The following is a 17,791-nucleotide window of genomic DNA, read 5'->3' on the forward strand; positions in this document are numbered from 1 at the left end:
TGGCCTTCGGGAGCACAGCCTTCTTTAGTCAGTTTCTTCTCAATTTTGTTCCCATGGGTTGAAAATCACTTGAGGAAATTCCTTAGAGCAAAGAGCAAGCGGTGAGAAGCCCCACTCGACTCAGAACTTGAGCAGCGGCGAGTCCACGTTCTCCTTGTCCGCAGCGGGGCTCAGCTGGATGAGGGGAGAGCTCAGGTCGATGAGCTGCAAGAGAACGAGCAGAGGTGAAAGCCAAGGCCGCCTGGGAGAGCTGGGTCCAGCAGGTGTGCGTGGGCGAGAAGCAACACAGGGACAGGGCTCCCGTGGACGGGCGCAGTCCCCCAGCATGTCTGCTGCATCGCACATCCAAGGTGATGGGGACCCTGGCAGCTGATGGGGACCTGTAGGAAGCCCAGGTCCCTGCTCAGTCACTGATGTGCCCTGGGCCGGCCGCTCCTCACCTGCCCTACCACCGGTGCTGGCTTAGGCGCAACACTCCGACTCAGGTCTGGGGTGTTTGTCATGAGGTCCGTCAGGGGTCGGCTCTCAGACCCCTGAACCACATTCACTTCTGGAGAGCTGCAGAAGTCGATGAGCGGGAGGTCAGTGGGGGACCTGCTGCCCGCCACTGCCGTGAGGGAGAGCTGGGCCAGCCCAATGTCCACGAGGAGAGCCTGTTGGACACAGTACGAGGAAGGGACTAGCATGGGATGGAGACACTGCGGGGAGGGGACACAGCACAGGGTGAGGACTCGGCACAGTGGGGACACAGTACTGGGAGAGGACTCAGTACTGGGAAGGGACACAGCAGAGGGACGGGACACAGCACAGGGAGAGGACTCAGTGTGGGGAGGGGACACAGTGCAGAGGGGACTCAGTACTGGGAAGGGACACAGCAAGGGGAGGGGACACAGCACAGGGAAGGGACTCAGCACAGGGAGGGGACACAGCACAGACTGGACACATCACAGGATGGAGACATAGTGCCTTTATCCAGGCGTCTCACACAGGCAGTGCCCAGGTTACGTCCTCAGTAAGTGCATTTTCAAAACCCAGGGAGGGCTGTGTGTGCCCTGGGCAGGACGTAGCTCTCTGTGCTGCTCCCTAGGCTCCGCCCCCCGGCAGCACTGAGCCCCTGCCCTGTGACACTCCCCTGGGATGAAGGGGGTAGGCCAGGGTTGCACCTTCTGTCAGTAAAGGCCGTGCACCAGCGGGGCTCATGTCAGCAGATAGCCTACCTCTCCAGGGGCTGCATCCACACTGGGCTTGGCTTCTTCCAGAGCTGCTTCTGGCCCAGTGCATTTTGGGGAAGTCAGCTCACTTCGTTCTGGAGAAAAGGAGAGTGCCTGAGGCACAGCCGGGGCACAGGAGCTGCCCTCTGGCGACCACGCTGCAGGCTCGGACTCGGCCCCGCTGTTCCCCTGTGTCGGCTCCATCCTGCGGAGAGAGAAGCTTGGAAGCGGCCTTCTCCAAGATGCTGCCCAGCAGCATTCCCGGTTCCTGGCCACAGCCCAGGCCGGGGGAGTCCCTGTGTCCAGTGGCCTGGCTGTGCGGGCCTCCAGCCGTGCACTGCCTGCACCAGCCTCCTGCGCGGTGACGTTCCTGTTGAGGGAACCTGTTTCTGAGGAAATGACTGTCAGGGAATGGCAGGCAGTGTCTAACCTGTTTCTCCTCTGTCTCTCTCACTGCCTTGGGGGAAAGGGCTGGGGGCCCTGCAGGCCTCCCGTCTGTGGTTGGCACACCTGCCAAGCAAGAAGCCGTCAGCACTCCGGCCAGGCGTTCCCACTCAATCAGGCAGCTGGGCTGCCAGTGCAGCCCACAGGACCTCTGCCGGGGGTGCGGTGTCCATCTGATCTGTGCAGGGTGGCTGCCCCTTGCCACAGGTGGCACTGAGCACGTCATTTGTGGACAGTGCAACCGAGGAGCCAGCTGTGTTCTATGCAACTGTGGTCACCACCTGAGGCCGGCCCCTGCACTCAGCCCGAAGCCACAGGCAAAGGACGCCGTCTGCCCTCCACAGTCCTGAGGGGCCTCTTGGCAGCAGGGGAGTGGTCATCACCTGGCCTCTCCAGCTGGACTCCATCGATCTTTCTGGAAGCTGTAGCTCCAGGCCGTGGACAGGACACTCTAGCCCCCGGCAGAGGTCCTGTCGGCTGTGGTGGTCACCCAACCGTTTGATCCGCAGTAACCCCTGGCCAGAGCAGTGAGCACTTCCTGTATGGCTTTTCTAGAAAGGCCAAGAGTAGGCCGTGGATGTGGAGAGAGCAGCAAGCTCTGCCAGGACTGGGCAGGACAGCACATTGCACTATTGGGGACAGGACAGGAGGCTCGGTGGCCAGAGCTGTGACAGAGGACAGGAGATGAAGCAGAGAGTCCCCGAGAGCGGGGCTGAGGTGACCCTCCCAGGATCCGGCTGCCAGAGAAGTACAGAGCCTCAGTGCCCCTGGCACCAATGCCAAAGGGATTTGCCCAGGGACGGCCTGGCGTGGGCAGGGGAGGGTGGGCCGTCAGCCTGGCCGCTCTGTGCAGCCTTCCCAGGATCTTGCCACACCCCTCATCTCTTACCTCACTGCGCATTTCTGCCGGGGCTCTGAAGAAAGTCGCCAAGCAGGCCCGGGCAGGGGTGAGGCCAGTGCCCTGGGTGCAGTCCTGGGGGTGTCCCGCACAAAACTGGAAAGGCGGCGGCCAGTGGGTGTGGGCAAGGCTGACAGGTGCCTCGCACTCCGGGGCGGTTGCACACTGCTGGCCAGCCCTGGGGAGGCCAGCCCCGAGACGCATCTTGTGGGGGTGCTGTGGATAACAACCCTGGCAAGGATAAAACGAGAGTCCTGAGGAGAGAAGAGACGACCTGGAAGCCTGCAAATGAACCCCCAGCCCCTGTGGGAAGGCGGCGTGGAGCCCGTGTCACACCGGAGATTGTGGCTGCAAAGGCAGCCAGTAAACTGTGTTCTGTTGTGGGCCTCCCAGGGAGGGCGACGCTCCGCGCTGCCCACCGTCAGCCCGGCCTCCTCTGTCCGTGTAGGTCACTAGAACAATCGGATGGTACTAGGAAAACACTCCTCTAGGGGAGCTGCACAGAGCTGCAAAAACCCACTGTCAGACAGGCTCACAATCCCCCCAGAGCAGGTGGGTGGGCGAGTGCACAGCTAGTCTCTGCCCGCCCTCCCAGCTGGGGCTTCAGGTTGCAGAACCCAGTGAACAGAAGGCTGGGTCAGAGTGCTCAGTTCTAAGCAAGTCTCCCATCGCCAACAACACTGAGCCTTGACAACCAGCAGGGCGTCCCTGCCTGCTGGAAGACACAGGGTCCCGTCAGCTGTCGCTCACTGGAGACGGGGTGTTGGTGTCTTCCACATGCAGCCGCGGTCACCCCTACCCTCTGGGTGATCAGATAGTGGGGCAGTATCCAAGACATACCCTTGACCCCTTCCACCAAAGAGACAAGGCTGAGAGGCTGAGCGGGCTGTGAGGGGCCACTTGGGAGAGGAGCTGAGCGGGCTGTGAGGGGCTGCCTGGCTTGGGTTCCTGCTGCCGGCTGCTGTGTGGGAAGGGAGGTGTGATGGTGGGGCTGCCGCCAAGGAAGCATGCCCTCTCACCCCAAGACCCAGGACAGGAACGTCCCAAGTCATCAGAAGATGGACAGATGCCCACCCTGGTGCCCAGTAGAGCGAGTGGCTCCCCTCTGGGGTCAGCCGAGTGATGATCCTGCCCATCCCATTCCAGCAAGGCCCAGAGCAGGTGCCGTCCTCATCCACACTGGTGCCAGGAACTGGCCATGGGGATGCCAGCCCAGCACATCTGAGTGCTTCTTGGCCTGGGCCCAGCCACACCCTCACGGCGAGGACTGCAGGTGGAGCATATCGGAGGGACGGCCGGGGGCGGGGTCTATGACCTGCACCAGCTGCCATGCCCTGCTGGGGACCACAATGTGAGCAAAGGCAGCTTGTTCTGCTTGTCTGCACAGCTGCCTGACCGGGAATCTTCAGCTGAAGTACAGGCGAGGTTGTCCTGCAAGCGCTGTAAGATCCAGACCCTGGGCTCCACCGAGCTCCTGACTTGAGCCCGGGCAGTCTCATAGCACAGGAGCTTAGGCTTCAGCAGATACCAAAGTGGAAACTCAGTGTGCACCCACAGTGTGAGTGTGCACACAGGGTGTGCCCTCAGCCCGTGGCCGAGCAGGCTAAGTACCCACAGTGTGAGTGTGCACACAGGGTGTGCCCGCAGCCCAGGCCAGTGGGCAGAAGGGCAGGCTGAGCTGATGCACTATCACAGCTAGCCGGGCACCTCGGGGTTCCTAGGGTAAGGGAGAAGGATGGCAGGAGACCAGCGAGTACCTCCTAGCTGATGCACAGGACTGTGACCTCTGCACCCGTGAGGGCTTGGGCGTTGTGCCGCCTGGTGAGCCACCTAGGACCAAGAGAGGAAATGAGGGTCAGCCACAAGCGGGTTAGTGTCCCCTCACTCTGAGTCCCGCCTGTGGCTGCATTCCTGGGCCAGGCCTCCATCTCCCAGGTGGGGATGCTGTGCCCATGTGCTCCCCGAGGTGCTGAGATGCAGGTGCTGAGTGGGCCACGACACCCAGAGTTCCCACCCTGCCACAGCCCCTGCAGCATGGCTCCCCGTGAGCCAGCTCACAGACAAGCCCGAGTCAGCCACACACACCATGCACTGGCGCCCCAGGCAATGTCTCACCAAGTGCTGCAGCCAGCTGCAGAGATCCCGAGTCCAGCCACTCGGGGCCGTCTCCTCCGTGGGTGGCAGGCCACTGTCCCCCAGCTGTCACCTCTGCCCACAAATGGGCTGCTCTTGTGCCCCCACAGCACAAGACACCTCAGCAGGACAGCCCCCCCAAGACGATAGCAGGCCCCCAGAAGGGGAGCTGTGTGCAGCAGGCTGAGCTGCCGCCTGGGATACCTGCCCACACTGCAGTGCCGCTTCTGCCCCAGCCCCTCCACTCCTAAACTAACTTCCCGCTCCTGCACCCTGAAGGCAGCACATGACAGCCCGGATGCTTGGGCCCTGCCACCCACGTGGGAGATCAGGGTGGACTTCCTGGCTTCTGCGGACACTTGGGGAGTGAACTAGTGGATGGAAGATAGCTGAGCTGATCCAAAGGCAGGAGCCAGAAGCTTCTTCCAGGTCTCCCATGTGGGCACAGGATCCCAAGGACTTGGTCCATCTGCCACTACTTTCCCAGGCCACAAGCAGGGAGCTGGATCAAAAGTGGAGCATCCAGGACCAGACTGGTGCCCATATGGAATGCTGGCACTGCAGGTGGAGAGTTAGCCTGTTGAACCACCACACTGTCCCCCAAATTTGGGGCCTCAGGTACTCCTCACCCCACACCAGGGAAGAACAGAACATGAAACTCCATGGTGCTGCGGCCAGGTGTACAAAACCGCACCTGGGGCTTCTTCACTGTTGAGACACATGGTGCAGGTTCATGGTTACTCACCAACAGAAAACTTGGGAACCTTAAACGGATCTGTGGGAGTCGGCATGGTCTTTGTTGAGGATCTTCGATGCGAATCCTGCCTCCCGACACTTCCAACTTCACTCAGCCGAGAAGACGCTGGCAGCAGCCCTGGGTCCCTTGTTCTGGGGGTCTGGGGCTGTGTGGGAGCAGCTGCGGGGGGTACTGTGGGTTGCTCCAGTGTGGACTTGGCTCTGTTGGACTCTGCTGCCGGTAGAGGCTGGGGTGGCACAGTGGGACCTGTTCTGCCCAACCTGCCAGTGTTTGGCAGAGGCAAGGAGCCATTGGCCGGAGTGCTGGCAAGCTTAGCTGGAAGAGGGGACACATGAAGTTATCACACATCAAGGGCCCACCCAATTCCTGCCATGGAAACAGAGCCCTCCCTTTTCACCAATGGCCACAGGCGGGCATCCGTGTCTGCAAAGGGACTGTGTGCCACAGAGGGGCAGGCCCATTGGCACTGGGAGACCGCGACCCTGCCGAGCTGGGTACTGGCCCTGCGTGGCACAGACAGTACACAAACTCTGAGACACTGAGTGGCAGAGTCAGGACGACCCATCCCATCAGCCTCAGAGTGTTCACAACTGGCCCCACTTCGTCAGCAAAACCCTCAACAGGCGGCACTGTGCAGTGCACACAGCAGGCACCCAGAGGGGAGCTGTGGAAGCCCCCGTGGGCTCCTTGCCTTCCTGTTACAGGGCAGCCTCGGCTCAGGGGAAGTTCAGCCTGAGCTGCACAGGCTTGGGCACCGCGCTGTGGCAGGACCCGAGCATGATCCGAGTGCTGGTCCACAAGCACTTCATCACTGCCAAGCACCCACGAGCCAGCCACCTGCCACGCTGTTCCTCACTGGACAGCAGCATGCAAAGCAGGGGCGGCGACAGTGTCCCCCCAACCTGGCCCTCCCCACCCTGTCTGTGTTAAGCACAGGCCCGTGTCCGGCTGGGGTGGGCCTGGCCCAAGGTGCCCATGCTCACCTCTGCCTGCTGTGGGAGAGGGGCACACACCGGCCACCTCACGGGACACGCCCCCCGAGGAAGAGGACTTCCGGGCCAGACTGCAGCTGGGTGGTCGCAACAGGCTCTTCCTCAGCCCCAACTGAGATAAATATTGCACAACGGTTAGTTGGACATACACACCCTGCCCCCTGCCCTGGACGCCCCACACGGTCAGCTGTGCGCACACACACACACACACACACACACCCTGCCCCGTGCCCTGGGAACCCCACGATGGTCAGTGGAGCTCGTCAGCTACCCACTGCTGAGTCCTGCAAAAGCAGGATTTCGCTTCTGTCCATGTGGGAATGTAGAAGGCCCATGTCCAGCGGACTTCTCTGCAGTGCCCCGCCTGAGAAGCGTGGGGCGTGGGGGGATGCAGCGTGGGCCCGAGCCAGCCGATACAGGCAACTCTACACAGTCCTGCAGAGCCTGGCTGGACCGCCAGCGCCAAGAAATAAAGGGCGACGAGTCTGCTGGTGGCCTCCAGGCCTGAGAGCTTCTGTGTGCAATGCATCCTGCTCCATCCCTTCCACACCCAGGCCCGTGAGGGGGCAGGGGTGGCCCACCGTGGCACTGATGCTCAGGGAGGCCAACCTGTCCACCCCCCAGCCCTGGGTGAGCAGAGGCCGGGCCATGACACACGCTACTGGTGGGCCTAGCTGAGGATGCCTTCCTCTGAGCTCCTCCGTGGGCACGCCTTCAACTGTGCTAAGGTGGTTTGAATTGAGACTCAGCACTCCCACACCAACTGCATCTACTCCCCGAGCCCCAGGACTGGCGCCCCTGCTGGGCCCTCACCTTGGGAGGCACGGGTAGTGATCGCTTGCCCGGGGCCAGGTGGCTTCCAGCGGCCGGCACACTGGCCGTGTCCAGAGGCGCACTGGCCGCGTCAGCGAGTGCACCCCCACGGAGCTCCTTTCCTTTCAGGGTTTCCGTGCTGGGAAGACGACTCGGCATCTCTTTCTTGAGCTGAAAATTTTAGATTTGAAACATGAGGACTGCCCGGTGCTCCCCTCGGTGTGGCGCAGCCGCAGCCCTTCCCAACACGGCACACGTGGCTGCTCACACATCCTCTGCTCAGCCACTGCCCTGGTGACCGCAACACTTCCTTAGTCCCTGACGCTTCCTCAGGACACCAAGACTACACCAGGACAGCGGGGATCCCAGAAGCTACTTTGGCTAGGACCCCTACAATTACTCACACCTCAGTGCATACAGGGAGAACCGCCTCGTGCAGCAGGTACTGCGCAGCTGCAACGCACGCTCTCAGCTGGGCCCTGACAATCGCTCAGGGGTGTAACCCACCGGGAGCACACGCGCCTTGTTAGCAGGTGCCCAGGGCAGGCCGGACGGCAGCTCACAGCCACTGCCATGCTGCAGCAACTCCCTCCCTTTGTGCTGTTTCAAACATTGACCAACAGGCCTGGGCTATGGTACGGCAATGTTAAGCCTCTACCTGTGCCACTGGCAGCCCACATGGGCACTGGCTCCTGTCCTTGCTGCTCCACTTCCGATCCAGATCTGTGCTAATGTGCCTGGGAAAACAGGAACTGGACCAAGTGCTTGGGTCCCTGCACCACGTGGAAGCTCCAGGCTCCTGGCTTTAGCTCAGCCCAGCTTCAGCCGCTGTGGCCATTTGGGGAGTAAACCAGTGGATGGCAGATCCCTCTCTCTCTCTCTCCTCTCTGTAAGTCTGCCTTTCAAACAAAAATGAATCTTTAAAAAAACTGACCCTTGAGTGGTTTTTAGTATATTTCATTCCATTGTGCGACACTGGGAACATTGTTACGCCCCACCTGCATAACTGCCTGTCACAGTCACTTCACATCCACGAACAACCCCAGCTGTGTGCCTGCCTTGTTCACTGAGCATGTTTCCGTGAACAAGGGTTTACACACTATAGCACAAGTCACTGCTCATCTGCTTTTTGCCAGGGTGTAGTTGTTGCTATGAGGCAGGCTGCTGGCTGTCCGGGCCGGCTCTACCTGCTGCCCACTAGGACCGCTGCAGCTTTGAACGGGTGTGCCTACACCTGAGCGGGGCCTGCGTGCGTCAGGTCTGCCGCGGAGCGCCTCGGCCGTCGGACGGGAGCTCTACCTACAGATTTCCAAGGGACAGCCCAGCTTGTCCACGAAACCACGCCACTTTACCTTCCACCGGCTGTGTTTCCAAAGCCAGCAACCCTCCACACCCCGGTGGGACTTCCTGGTGCTCACAGCCATCCCAGCAGCTCTCTGACGGCCGCTGCTGAGCAGGTGTGGCGCACCAGCAGTCCAACAAGGTCCAACAAGGCACAGGGCCGGGCGGAAATCCTGCCCCGAGTTGTCCCCACTCCCCCTACACTGCCGAGTCTCCATGCCCCGCACGTGTACATACACACACACGCTGTCCAAGTCCCCGTGCCCCCCCAGAACTGCCCCGACTCCCTGTGCCCTACAGACACACACACACACACACACACACACACACACACGCTGCCCGGGGTTCCTGGGCCCTACACACACACACACACACACACACACGTTGCCCAGGGTTCCTGGGCCCTACACACACACACACACACACACACACACACGCTGCCCGGGGTTCCTGGGCCCTACACACACACACACACACACACACACACACACACACGCTGCCCGGGGTTCCTGGGCCCTACACACACACACACACACACACACACACACACACACGCTGCCCAGGGTTCCTGGGCCCTACACACACACACACACACACACACACACGCTGCCCAGGGTTCCTGGGCCCTACACACACACACACACACACACACACGCGCTGCCCAGGGTTCCTGGGCCCTACAGACACACACACACACACACACACACGCTGCCCAGGGTTCCTGGGCCCTACAAACACAGACACACACACACACACACGCTGCCCGGGGTTCCTGGGCCCTACACACACACACACACACACACACACACACACACACACACACGCTGCCCAGGGTTCCTGGGCCCTACACATACACACACACACGCTGCCCAGGTTCCTGGGCCCTACACACACACACACACACACACACACACACACGCTGCCCAGGGTTCCTGGGCCCTACACATACACACACACACGCTGCCCAGGTTCCTGGGCCCTACACACACACACACACGCTGCCCGGGATTCCTGGGCCCTACACACACACACACACGCTGCCCGGGATTCCTGGGCCCTACACACACACACACACACACACACATACGCTGCCCGGGGTTCCTGGGCCCTACACACACACACACACACACACACACACACACACACACACATACGCTGCCCGGGGTTCCTGGGCCCTACACACACACACACACACACACACACACACACACACACGCTGCCCAGGGTTCCTGGGCCCTACACACACACACACACACACACACACACGCGCTGCCCAGGGTTCCTGGGCCCTACACACACACACACACACACACACACACACGCTGCCTGGGGTTCCTGGGCCCTACACACACACACACACACACACACGCTGCCCAGGGTTCCTGGGCCCTACACATACACACACACACGCTGCCCAGGTTCCTGGGCCCTACACACACACACACACACACACACACACACACGCTGCCCAGGGTTCCTGGGCCCTACACATACACACACACACGCTGCCCAGGTTCCTGGGCCCTACACACACACACACACGCTGCCCGGGATTCCTGGGCCCTACACACACACACACACGCTGCCCGGGATTCCTGGGCCCTACACACACACACACACACACACATACGCTGCCCGGGGTTCCTGGGCCCTACACACACACACACACACACACACACACACACACACACATACGCTGCCCAGGGTTCCTGGGCCCTACACACACACACACACACGCTGCCCAGGGTTCCTGGGCCCTACACACACACACACACACACACACACACACACACATACGCTGCCCGGGGTTCCTGGGCCCTACACACACACACACACACACACACACACACACACACACACACGCTGCCCAGGTTCCTGGGCCCTACACACACACACACACACACACACACACACACTGCCCAGGGTTCCTGGGCCCTACACACACACACACACACACACACACACACACACACGCTGCCCAGGGTTCCTGGGCCCTACACACACACACACACACGCTGCCCAGGGTTCCTGGGCCCTACACACACACACACACACACACACACACGCTGCCCAGGGTTCCTGGGCCCTACACAGCAGCTGTTTTTCAGCCTTACAGCTCTGCCCCTGCCACCCTCGCTGCATCTGCCCCTCCCCTACCCCAGTCCCCCCACTCAATCCCCCAGGAGAGAGCTCCTCCACCTTCTCCGAGGTCACGTGAAGGCCTTTCCCTCTGCCCGCCACTGACGCCCTAGGCAGCTGCAGCTTGCTGGGCACCCTCTTTTGCGTCACTGTCGGGTTGGCAGGGCGGGCAGCCCCTGGATGAGACGAGAGCAGTGGCCCCTGCGCCCGGACGGGGCCAGCCTGGGCAGCAGAGCTGGGCACGACCGAGGGCTGGAGGCCTGGGAGCACTGGTCCCAAGGGGCTGTTGGGCAGGAAGTACGTCTCTCGTTTTAGTGACTTGGGGCTCTTCTGCTCCTCCCGCTCCTTGTCAAAGAGGCTCAGTTTCAGCTGCGACTCCTGCACGAATCTTTCCACCGTGTGGCTGGCGGGCTCGTGGGGCTGGGCCGCGGGGGCAGCCCGGGGCCTGCGGCTGCCCTCTATCTGCAGGGCCAGCAGACGCGCTTCCTTGTACACCTCAACGAACTTCTCCCCGGCCAGGGGACTCCACTCCAGGGGGCTTCCGGGGGCCGGCCCAGGGGCAGGGCTGCTGAGCTCCAGGCTGGCGGCAATGCATCTTTCTTTATGCCCAACAGGCCCGAAGAACACTTCATCTTCATTTGCACTGTTTTAAAGAGAAGGCTGATGACCATGTGGCATTCATGTCAAAAACTTAGCTCACTGTGCATCCCAAGGTCAGGGAAGAAAACCCTTTGCTTACCTGGAGGGCGACAAGGAGAGATCAAAGTCGAACTGCTCATCAGCCAGAAGAACGACACCTGGCAGAGAAGGCCGGGGTTACCTGGGGGGAGCTGGGGAGAGGAAGACGCCACACGTGGAAGCAACACCCGTGTCCATTTAACCCACTTGCACTGGGGGTCCAGATCACACTGCCTTCCGTTCACTGTCAAAGTGACAACAGCCAACCCCGCGGCTGATGTCAGTTTAGACAGACTGAGACACTCGCCTGGAATCATGCCCGCAGCTTCTCCAGGCGAGGGCAGGCACCGCAGGCACCCAGGTCCGGCCACCCAGAACAGGCCTGCTCAGGCTACCACGCACCTGGCCATCTTCCCACAGTGGCCCAGGAGCAAGGTGAGGACCGATGTGGCTTCTCAGCGCCTCCTGAGCTCCAGGGGACCCTGCGCCTGGTGTCCCGCCCAGGCATCCTCTAGCCTCCAGCAGCCGCAGAGGCTCACCAAGTTCCCCCCGGAGACAGGCTCTGTTCCCAGGCCCAGGCCTCCCACAGCACCTGCCCCTGACCGCTCCCGCTCTGCTGGCTTCACGTTTCTGTAGGTGTCCCTGGCCACTTCAGAGGCCCAGCCAGATCGGAAGCCCCACCAAAACAACAAATTCCTCAAGCTCTGGCTGAGGCCTGACACTCAGCAAATGGCTAATGGCCGTTCCACATTCCATCACAATAGAGTTTATACAGTGGCTAAATCCTCGCTTTGCAAGTACCGGGATCCCATATGGGCGCCAGCTCCTGTCCCAGCTGCTCCACTTCCCATCCAGTTTCCTGCTTGTGGCCTGGGAAAGCAGTAGAGGATGGCCCAAAGACTTGGGACCCTACACTGGTGTGGGAGACCTGAAAAGGCTCCTGGCTCCTGGCTTTGGATCAACTCAGCTCCAGCCATTGCTGCCACTTGGGGAGTGAACCAGCAGACAGGTACCATGCATAAACTTGCACAAGCCACATCCCCAAGGACCCCCAAGAGACAGACCACCTAGGGCCACGCAGGTTCCAGGACAGGCAGGAAAGTCATTTTTAGACATCCGAACCAGGAGGCCAAATTTGTGAGCACGCACTCCCAGCAACTTCCCCTTGTCTGCTGTGGATGAGGGCTCAGGGCGCAGGCGTGACAGCAGCCATCTTGTACCGGGGCTCTGGGTGGTGTGCGTGGCTGGCTGTGCCTCCTGCACCAAGAGCCAAGCAGACTGCCCTGAGCGGGGTGCTGCCGCCTCCAAGAGGCTTGAGGACCTGCTCCATCGTCAGAGCAGCTGCAAGCAGGGTCAAGCCTGGAGGGCACCCGAACCACAGGACACTGCGCACAGGTGCTTCCCAAGCACGCACTCGCTCATTTACTTATTCATACTTATTTAGAAGGTAGAGGGTCTGGCACGACGGTCAATGGCTAAACTCTGACCTTGAGAGCACCAGGACCCCGTGGGGCACAGTTCCTGACCCCCTAGTTCCACTTCCCATCCAGCCCCCTGCTTGTGGCCTGGGAAAGCAGTCGAGGGTGGCTGAAGGCCTTGGGACTCTGCACCCAAGTAGGAGACCCAGAGGAGGCTCATGGCTCCTGACTTCAGATCGGCTCAGCTCCGGCTGTTGCAGCCACTTGGGGAATGAATCAGCGGATGGAAAATCTTTCTCTCTGCTTTTCCAATACAAATAAATAAATTAAAAAAAAAAAATGCAGGGAGAAAGCGAGATCTTCCATTCACTCTGGTTCACATCTCAGAAGTCCACCAGAGGAGCGGGGCCGGGTGAGGCCAGGAACAGCATCGGGATGTGTCCCTGCGGCCAGGGACACAAGCACACGAGCCATCGCCTGTTGTCTCTTGGGTCATGTACCAGCAGAAAGCAGAGCTGGGCCCTGATATGGGATGCAGGGCCTGATGTCTGCCCTACAGGAGTTTTTATTTTATCCAAAGCTCAATAGCAGCCACTGAAGAGTTCTACACAGAAGGTCCTACAAACTGACTGATGCTCTTAGAAGGAAGCAGGCAGCATCTGTCAGCAACACACAAAATGGCCGAAGAAGAACAGGGGCAGGTGGGAGCAGGGGGTTGCGCTAAGCAGGTGTCTGGCTAGAGGCAGACAGTGACAGGGCAAAGAGCAGACGTCACAGGGCAGCTCAGAGCTCTGAATACGAGGGATGGAGACCAGCGAGATCTGAGAAAACGGGCGTGCAGCGCAGGACGCCCAAGGAGGAGACACAAAGAGCGAGCGCGGGAGTGTGCGGCCACCACACAGGAGCCTCAGGGCCAGGAGGGTCTGTCCTGCAAGGCAGAACAGGCTCAACACAACGTTGACACGATCAACACGCAATGAGCATATGCAGTCTCCGGGGCTGCTCTGCAAGCAGCCATGACACTGGGGACAGGGGGTTACAGTGGGCTCTGTCTGCAAGCAGCCATGACAGCTCTGGGGGCAGGGGTCACAGTGGGCTCTGTCTGCAAGCAGCCATGACACTGGGGACAGGGGTTACAGTGGGCTCTGTCTGCAAGCAGCCATGACACTGGGGACAGGGGTTACAGTGGGCTCTGTCTGCAAGCAGCCATGACACTGGGGACAGGGGTCACAGCGGGCTCTGTTTAAGCAGCCATGACACTGGGGACAGGGGTCACAGCGGGCTCTGTCTGCAAGCAGCCATGACAGCTCTGGGGGCAGGGGTCACAGCAGGCTCTGTCTGCAAGCAGCCATGACAGCTCTGGGGCGGGGGTTACAGCGGGCTCTGTTTAGCAGCCATGACACAGGGGACAGGGGTTACAGCAGGCTCTGTTTAAGCAGCCATGACACTGGGGACAGGGGTTACAGTGGGCTCTGTCTGCAAGCAGCCATGACAGCTCTGGGGGCGGAGGTTACAGTGGGCTCTGTTTAAGCAGCCATGACACTGGGGACAGGGGTTGCAGCGGGCTCTGTTTAAGCAGCCATGACACTGGGGACAGGGGTCACAGTGGGCTCTGTTTAAGCAGCCATGACACTGGGGACAGGGGTTACAGTGGGCTCTGTCTGCAAGCAGCCATGACAGCTCTGGGGGCAGGGGTTACAGTGGGCTCTGTTTAAGCAGCCATGACACTGGGGACAGGGGTTACAGTGGGCTCTGTCTGCAAGCAGCCATGACAGCTCTGGGGGCAGGGGTTACAGTGGGCTCTGTTTAAGCAGCCATGACACTGGGGACAGGGGTTACAGCAGGCTCTGTTTAAGCAGCCATGACACTGGGGACAGGGGTCACAGTGGGCTCTGTTTAAGCAGCCATGACACTGGGGACAGGGGTTACAGCGGGCTCTGTCTGCAAGCAGACAAGACAGCACTGGGGGCAGGGGTTACAGTGGGCTCTGTCTGCAAGCAGCCGTGACAGCTCTGGGGGCGGGGGTCACAGTGGGCTCTGTTCAAGCAGCCATGACACAGGGGCAGGGCACACATGCGACACAGTGGACTGCTGCTGCCTGCCCTGTCCACAGCCCAGATCAGCGTGCTGGCTCATGTCTCGTGTCCCGGCTGCTGCCCTTGGGATCTGGGGGGGGCAGTGGGTGACACCCCAACTACTGGAGGCCCTGCCACCCACATGGGAGATCCAGATGGAGTCCTTGGCCCTGGTTTCCGCCTGGCCCAGCTGGGGCTGCCACAGCCATGTTGGCAGTGACCCAATGGATGGGAGCGCGATCTCTCGCTCCCTCTGTGCCTGTGCCTTTCGGATAACTAAATCTTCTTGAAAGGAAGGAAGGGTCACCAGAGGAAGGAAGGGTAGGAACGCTGGGGTCTGGGGTCTGTGCAGGGAAGAGAGTCGGGGGGGGCAAGGCCACACCCAGGGGTCCCTCACCTGCAGACCTAATCACCTGGGATCAAAAGTACTTGCAAACATCCGTGTGTCTGTATGAATGCGTCCAGGCCTCTCGTTCTTGCTGGTCCCTACCCCACACACCATGACGAGCAGGCAGACATGTACCGTGCAGCGGGCATCACACCTGAGCCAGGGACCAGTTCCGCGCTCAGAGGGCTGCCTGCGTGGAGCCAGGCCAGTCCCAGCCGCTTCCCGTGAGGGCCCGGAGCACTGCTGGGTGCTGATGCTGGGCTGGGCTGGGCTGGGCAGGTGTCCCTCGGACACCGAGGAACCTCAGTAACCCGCATCTTGAGAACCAAACCACAAGACAGCACAGCAAGGAACAAAGCCCCCACCAGCCTTGCTCCCTCAGATTCCCAGGGTCCCACACAGCTCAGAAACCAGCACAGCACAAGGCAGGCACCGCCCTGGCGAGACGCCACGCACCAGGGTCCCTGGCTCTGGCTTCCTGCAGAGACATACCCAAGAGATGGCTGCCACGACACAACTGGGGCTCCCCACACCCGCCCGGGGGACCAGGGCACCCGAGCGGAGCCCCTGCCCCGGCCCAGGCCTGCCGGGGGACCCGAGCGGAGTCCTTGCCCCAGCCCAGGCACTGCAGCTGGCATCTGGGAGGCTCTGTCAAGTAACGTAAGCAGCACTGCCTTCTGCAGAAATCAAACAAAGACCCATCACACACCCTGGAGCGTCCTCCTGTGGCAGGCACTGAAGAAATAAGGAACCTGTGGTGCCAGAACCGTGTGTGTGTGTGTGTGTGTGTGTGTGTGTGTGTGTGTGTGTGTGTGTGTGTGTGTGTGTGTGTGTGTGTGTGTGTGTGTGTGTGTGTGTGTGTGTCTGCTCGTCCCCCCACAGGTACAGGAGCCCTACCCACCAACACAGGGCCCTCCACCTCCCGGGTGACCCTTCCTACACAGAAGGGCCAATGTCCTGCAGGGCGACCCAGCCCATGGACACGGGAAACACACACACACAACACACGGAGACAGCCGCTCCACGAACATGGGGGACTCCCACACATGGGGGCCCTGTATCCCCAGGCGACCCGGCCCATGAACACGGGGACCCCCACACATGAGGCCCCTGTCCCCCCAGGCGACCCGCCCCATGGACACGGTTATCTCCACACATGGGGACCCTGTATCTCCCGGGCGGCCCTCCCCATGGACATGGGGGCCCTGTGCCTCCAGGGCGGCCCTTCCCCCAGACACGGGTACCCCGTCCCTCCCGGAGCACAGCACAGCACAGCACACAGGAGCATCTCACTCGGTCCCCGAGTTCCCGCGGCGGGACCCGGGCCTCACCTTCTTTCTCAGCCTCATCCGTTTGCGCGTGCCCGCCGGCCGCTCGGTCCATGGCCAGAGCTGCAAGGAGGAAGCGGCCGGAGTGGGGCAGGTGTCCGGGGCAGGTCGGGGAGCGGGGGAAGGCAGGGCCGTCCCGGGTGCCAGCAGGCCGGGAGCTGCGGGGGGACCGCGGCCCGGCCTGGGGAAGCCGCAGCGCGGATAACGGAAGGCCGGTCCGCCGACTCTGCCCGGGCAGCTGCCGCCCTCCCGCGGCGTCCACCGCAAGAAACCCTCACCTGAGCGGCCCACCTCGCCCGACGCCGCCGAACCCCGCCAAGGATTTAAACGCGCCGTCGGACTGCGCGGGTGCCGATTGGTCCGTTTGAAAAGGGTCGGCGGGTCCGGAGCATCCTGGGGATTGTAGTCCTCAGAGAGCCCCGCCAAGGAGCCCGGGGCGCACGCGCGCTGCTTCCGCGCAGCTGATTGGTTCCGCACCTCCCCGGAAGTCCTTCCGGAAGTCCCGCGGAAGCATCACGTATGGCTATTAGGCGTCGTTGGGTTCTTGTGCCCGCTTCGCGAAGCCCTGGTCATCCAGGGCGCCGGACCCGAGCACACATGTGCCCGGGAGCGCTGGGGATGGAGCGCTCGGTGGGCTTCCCAACCGAAAGGTGGTCGCCCTGGCCCGGGTGCGCCTGCGCCGGGGCTGCACCTGCTGGGGACACGGCATCCCTGAGCCGTGGCCAGGGCTGTACAAGGTGACGCCCTCTGCGCTCCCGGGGTTTTGGCTCTACGTGGAGTCCTCAACGCCTTGTGCATTCGGGGTTTCTCTAGGCAGTCTCTGGCGAACCGCTGCATTCTCTGCCGGGTCTCCCTGGGCCCTCCCTTCACCTGAGCCTCTGACTTCCAGATCCCTGCTGGGTTCCATTCTCTCTAACTGGAGGAGTGATGGAGACAGACCCAGGGGCAAACCTCCTATCCCCAAGAAAGGAAAACATTGGCATGAGGAACAGGAGGTCCCGACTGACCTGCTTGGAAGGAGAAGGGGCACAGAGGGACCCAAGGCGGGGCTTTCTCTGCTCACCTCTGGTGAAGCTGGCGCTAGCCTTGCTGGGTTGTCACCACAGACTCGGAACCTCCAGGCACTTGCTGGGCTGGCAGCCTGGCTCCATGCCTCCCACACCTATGGACGCAGAG

At 61.3% G+C, this 17,791-nt stretch overlaps 1 protein-coding gene across 1 annotated transcript; it reads right to left on the reverse strand.

Moving 5' to 3' along the window:
- Positions 1 to 17,129, reverse strand: GTSE1 (G2 and S-phase expressed 1). The gene is made up of 14 exons (XM_058673724.1): positions 17,093 to 17,129; positions 16,894 to 17,008; positions 16,619 to 16,773; positions 11,468 to 11,525; positions 10,789 to 11,371; positions 7,249 to 7,419; positions 6,427 to 6,547; positions 5,432 to 5,758; positions 4,959 to 5,057; positions 4,311 to 4,383; positions 2,545 to 2,784; positions 1,218 to 1,416; positions 441 to 653; positions 1 to 204 (listed from the first exon to the last, which is right to left on the reverse strand). The coding sequence occupies exons 1-14, from the start codon at positions 17,127 to 17,129 to the stop codon at positions 121 to 123; spliced, it is 2,475 nt and encodes an 824-aa protein (XP_058529707.1). The 3' UTR covers positions 1 to 120.
- Between the last annotated feature and the right edge of the window lie 662 nt (positions 17,130 to 17,791).

This window comes from Ochotona princeps, chromosome 15 (assembly GCF_030435755.1).
Source record: "Ochotona princeps isolate mOchPri1 chromosome 15, mOchPri1.hap1, whole genome shotgun sequence".
Classification (NCBI taxonomy): Eukaryota; Metazoa; Chordata; class Mammalia; order Lagomorpha; family Ochotonidae; genus Ochotona; species Ochotona princeps.